This window comes from Falco cherrug, chromosome 7 (assembly GCF_023634085.1).
Source record: "Falco cherrug isolate bFalChe1 chromosome 7, bFalChe1.pri, whole genome shotgun sequence".
NCBI classification, from domain to species: domain Eukaryota; kingdom Metazoa; phylum Chordata; class Aves; order Falconiformes; family Falconidae; genus Falco; species Falco cherrug.
The window spans coordinates 52,694,623-52,699,714 of NC_073703.1; the positions used below are offsets into that span (position 1 = coordinate 52,694,623).

Sequence of the window (5,092 nt, forward strand, 5' to 3'; positions counted from 1 at the left end):
GCGCCGAAAATGCATCCGAGCGATCGCACCCGAGGCGGGCGGGGAGAGGCCGCGGCCGGGCTGCAACCCCGGCACGGCCAGCCCGCCCCGGCACGGCCAGCCCGCCGCCCGCGGGGCTGGATTTCCCGGGGGTGCAGCGCTGCCGCCGGGCCGCGGCGCGGGTAAGCGCGAGCGCAGCTCCGGTCCGGCCCCGCCGCCGCCCGCGCGCGCCACCCCCCGCCTCGCACACAGGCGCGCGCGGCGGCCCGCACCACTGCCTGCTCCCGCGCGGGACGGGCAGCCCGCCCCCACGCCGCCCGCCGCTTTTTTTTTTTTTTTTTTTTTTTTCCGCTTTCCTGTTTTCCCCCCTTTCTTTCTTTTCTTCTCGCCCCCCCCCCCCCCCCTTCTTCCTCCCGAAAGTTTTTCTGGGCCTGCCCGCCCGGGTGATTCAGTCGCGGTGTCAATCACCCTGCCCTCCTCCTCCTCCTCCCCTTCCTCCCGCCGCCGGCTCCTCCTCCCGGGGGCAAGTCCGAAACTTTATAAGTTGAGCTTTCCGCGAGCCCGCTGGAAGCGGCGAGCGGGCGCGGCGGCCGGGAGGGCTGGTGGCGGCATCAGCAGCGGCGGGGGGCGGCTGCGCGCCGGGGCGCTGGAGGCTGTGCCGTACCCACGCCGCGACTCCTCGTGTCTCTGTGCCGCTGCCCCACCCGCTTCCCCCCTCGGCGCCGAAGATGTCCACAGCCCTGGTGTCGCCCACCATCTTCGACCTGAGCGAAGTTTTATGCAAGGTAAGCGCGCCGTCGGGGCCGCGCCGCCGGCTTCGGGGGCCGTGTCGGGGATCCCCGCCCCCCCCACGGCGTTCTGGTCCGGAGCTGGTTTAGCGCCGCAGGGCGCAGGGCGGGGACCGAGCGCGGCTGCGCCGTCCCGGGGCGCGGGGCCCCCGCCGGCGCTTCCCGCCGCCCCGCTCTCCCGGCGGGCCGAGCCCGGGCGCCGGCTGGGGGGGGCCGGGCCCTGCCCCTGCCCCCGGGGCCGCCGCGCCGTAACACGCCTGGGCGCGGCGCGGCGGGCGGCGGTGCTGCCGAGGGGCCGGGCGGGCCGGCGGGCGGGTTCCCTCCCCGCGGGGCTCGGCCGCCCCTCGCTCGGCCCCGCTGGAGGGGGCGGCGGGGGCTAGGCGGGAGCCGCGGAGGGGAGCGGCGGGGCCGGCGCCCGCCCTTCCCGCTCGCCGCCGTTCCCCGGGGAGCTTTCCCGGAACGGAGCTCCGGCCTCGGAGCCTTTTCGGACGCGGCCAGCGGCTCCCCCGCGGTTGGCTCCGTTCTTTACTTGCGTGCGCGGGGGCGGGCGGGGTGGGCCGGCCCGGGGCCCTCGGGTGAAGCGGCTGAAGGGGCTGAAGCAGATGTTGCTGCCGGGGGAGCCCGTCGGGGCAGGGCGGTCGCCGCCGCTCCCCGCGCCGTGCTGTGCCGCGGGAGGCTCCCGGGGCTGCATGGGGACGCCGGCGGAGGCGGTGGCAGTGACCGGCCGTTGCTTTCTTCCCGCAGAGCAATAAGATGTTGAATTACAGCCCGTCGGGTGTCGGTGGGTGCCTGCTGGACAGGAAGGCGGTGGGTACCCCGGCCGGCGGGGGTTTCCCTAGGAGGCACTCTGTCACCCTGCCCAACTCCAAGTTCCACCAGAACCAGCTCCTCAGCAGCCTGAAAGGGGAGCCGGCTCCCATGCTGGGCCCCCGGGAAAGCCGCTTCCGGGACCGCTCCTTCTCCGAGGGCGGCGAGCGCCTGCTGCAGCAGAAGCAGCCCGGGGGACAGGTCAACTCCAGCCGCTACAAGACAGAGCTGTGCCGCCCCTTCGAGGAGAATGGCGCCTGCAAGTACGGCGACAAGTGCCAGTTCGCCCACGGCATCCATGAGCTGCGGAGCCTCACTCGCCATCCCAAGTACAAGACCGAGCTCTGCCGCACTTTCCACACCATCGGCTTCTGCCCCTACGGCCCGCGCTGCCACTTCATCCACAACGCGGAGGAGCGCCGTGCCGTGGCGGGGGGCCGGGAGCCCGCCGTCACCGACAGACCCCGCCTGCAGCACAGCTTCAGCTTCGCCGGCTTCCCCAGCACTGCTGCCAGCGGGCTGCTGGACAGCCCCACTTCCATCACCCCGCCGCCCATGCTGAGCGCTGATGACCTGCTGGGCTCCCCCACCTTGCCTGACTGCGCCAGCAACCCCTTCACCTTCTCCAGCCAGGAGCTGGTCAGTCTCTTTGCCCCCAGCATGGGGGTGCAGGTGCCCAGCGGGGGCTCCCCCACCACCTTTTTGTTCAGGCCCATGTCTGAGTCTCCCAACATGTTTGACTCGCCGCCCAGTCCTCAGGACTCCCTCTCTGACCAGGAGGGCTATCTGAGCAGCTCCAGCAGCAGCCACAGCGGCTCAGATTCCCCTATCCTGGACACCTCAAGACGTCTTCCCATCTTCAGCAGACTCTCCATCTCCGACGACTAATCTGGGGTTTTCCTCTTGCTCCCCCCCACCTCTTATTACAATGTTAAGCTGAACTCCCCCTGCCCTGTCCCCAGTAGTCCAAGCTGGATGTTAACCTGTCCACCTGCCTGCTGTAGACCCACTGGCTTAAACCTTAAGTGCCAAATTACAATGAAAAGCAATAACGTTTACAAAATTAGTGCCTTTAACACTTTCACTGTGACTGTATTACCTCTCCAGCTGCAGAGGGCACCAGCAGCTCTGCACTTCCAGATGTGCAGGAAATGTCCGGACCCAGCTCCCTCCACTGGCCACGTACTGCATCGCCCTCTCCCACTGGCCAGTTTCCGCTAGGCTGCAGGCATGTGGGGAAGCGTTAACATCCAGTCCTCTTTCTCCCCTCCCCTTAAAGACTAATCTTGCCTGGATCCACTCAGGTCTGTGGGAAGAAAAGCTGAGAACGGACAAAGGTTGTAACATGAGTGGGATTTCGACTGGGAGGAAGAAAACAAGACAAAACCGAGATGGACTATGAGAGACTAGATTTTGGTGCTAAAAGTTCCCCGTATATTCATGTGACATCTTAAATAAAGAAATAGAGGGGGTGGGGCCAACAGAAGTCATTCCACACACACACACACACACAAGTTCGTGTAAACAAAGTTCCAGTAGACATAGCTTTAATGGTTTTGCTCTAGAGTACTTTAGACCTATCTTAGAGCACTCACGCCAAGCTTTTTATTATTTTTTTCTGGGTTTTTAATTTTGTATAACTTTTCAGAAATTGGAGAGCAAATTTTGCTTGTCACTGCACAACAATATAAAAAAGCTTATTTAACTTATCAAAACGTATTTATTGCCGAAACCTATGCTTTTTTGTTAATTTTGTTCATATTTATCGGGATGATGAATCCATAGAATATATTCTTTTATGTTTAAATTATGATCTTCCATATTAATCTTAAGATTGTGAAGTGTCTTTTTCCTTTTTTTTCCCCACAGTTTAATATATTATACTACAATGACATTTTTTGTAACTTTACACTTTTTTTGGTTATTTTATTTTAAAAAATGAAAAATTAATTTAAAAAATGCAAAAACTGTGTTTGGATTATTTATTTTAGAATTTTCCCACCCCCCCCCCTTTTTTTTATGTTGGACTGCAAATTGAGTTAATGTGCTTCTTTGCCTTTCCTCTTCTCCTCCTCTTCCCCTCCCCTGGGTCTTGTCTACCTGGGCTTTAGAATGTACATACCTGAGCTCTGTTGCGAGACAGCGCGGAAGGAAGACTTTTTTTTTTTTTATAGATTCTTCAAGGAGAAGCCTTGGGCTCAAAGTGCCTATCTGAAGACATTCCAAATACAGTTTGTCTTTGTGTTTCTGTATTCCAAGTTTGGAGTTTTCCTTGCCAAGGTTAACGGGACTGGCACAAAGAGAATAATGAATGTAATTATTTCCCCCCCCCCAGTTACTGTTCACTACATTGCTTTTTCTTCCTCTTTGTGTGAGTTTATTTAAAAGAGAATCTCTTTTGTAATGACTGTTTGCAGTTTAAATCAATAAACCCCGAGTTTTTTCAAGAAACTGACAGTGGAGCTGGTTTTACTTGCAAAAATTGAGGGGCTGGTTTTAGATGACCACTCAAATACAGATACTTCCCTTCTCTTGACCTTTGAGGTGCCCATCTTGTGGTCAAGCATCCCTCTGTCATTCCTCACTGATCCAGGGGTCAGCCCTGCAAGCACATGGGTGTGCAGATCAAGGGCAGCAAATACCTGATGTGACCTACCCTGGTGGTCTTTTAACCCTTTCTTGTTTCTTACGAGTCCTCCCATCTTGAGTTGCTTGGTCTGTTCCTGCAAACTTCTTTCTGATCAGTGTAGCTTTAAACCTTGGATTGGCTTATTGTTCCTTGTGTGCCCTGTGTTTCCCGCACAGCTCCTTTCCTCTCAAGGAGAGCCTGTGTGTGTTTTGAGTGAGGTTAAAGTGGGGTGTTGATGTGGTACGGGTCAGCTTTGGCAGAGCCGCTGCTTGGTGTTTTGCATAGGAGGGGAATATGGACCCCCAGCAAAGCCTCGGTGTACACACAGATCACCCTGCTATTGCATTCAAGCCATTGTACCCCTTGAAGGTATCGGCCATCCATCCCAGAAACTTCTGAAGCCAGTGGTTTTGTTTAGGGATGCTTTGCCAGCGCTGCTCATTGTGTTTTCCCATTTGAGCTCTCCGGAGCAAGCTTGGCACTCTTAATTGGGAACTGTTCCAGCTCTCTTCCAAATTGGGGGTGGAATATTGATGCCAAACTACTGATCCTTCAGCTGTCTTGACATGCCTCAGTGTTCAGGAGAGACATTGCCTAATTCATGTTGGAAAAGTTCCTGCCAAAAAAAAAGCTGCAGGGTACCTCGAGGCTTACACTGCCGCCATACCTTCCCTGCTGTTGGCTTTGTTTAACGTGCTTTCTTGTGCGGTCTGGCCATATAGGTGAGCTAGGTGGAGAAAAGATGGTGGAAGAAGAGTTTGGCTGGTGGAAGCTGGTTCCCATGAACAGTGGAAAGAAAAGTTGTACGGGGAGTCTGCTCGGCAGATGCTGACTTAACCAGCATGCTGGTCCTTGACAGCAGAGCCTCAGGCAGAGCCGCAGTGCTGCT

The 5,092-nt window shown here is 57.5% G+C and overlaps 1 protein-coding gene across 1 annotated transcript; it reads left to right on the forward strand.

Annotated features, from left to right (window-relative positions):
• The first annotated feature begins 524 nt into the window (after window positions 1–524).
• Window positions 525–4,025, forward strand: ZFP36L1 (ZFP36 ring finger protein like 1). Its single transcript, XM_055716819.1, has 2 exons — window positions 525–764; window positions 1,512–4,025. The coding sequence occupies exons 1-2, from the start codon at window positions 708–710 to the stop codon at window positions 2,460–2,462; spliced, it is 1,008 nt and encodes a 335-aa protein (XP_055572794.1). The 5' UTR covers window positions 525–707; the 3' UTR covers window positions 2,463–4,025.
• Window positions 4,026–5,092: the final 1,067 nt, after the last annotated feature.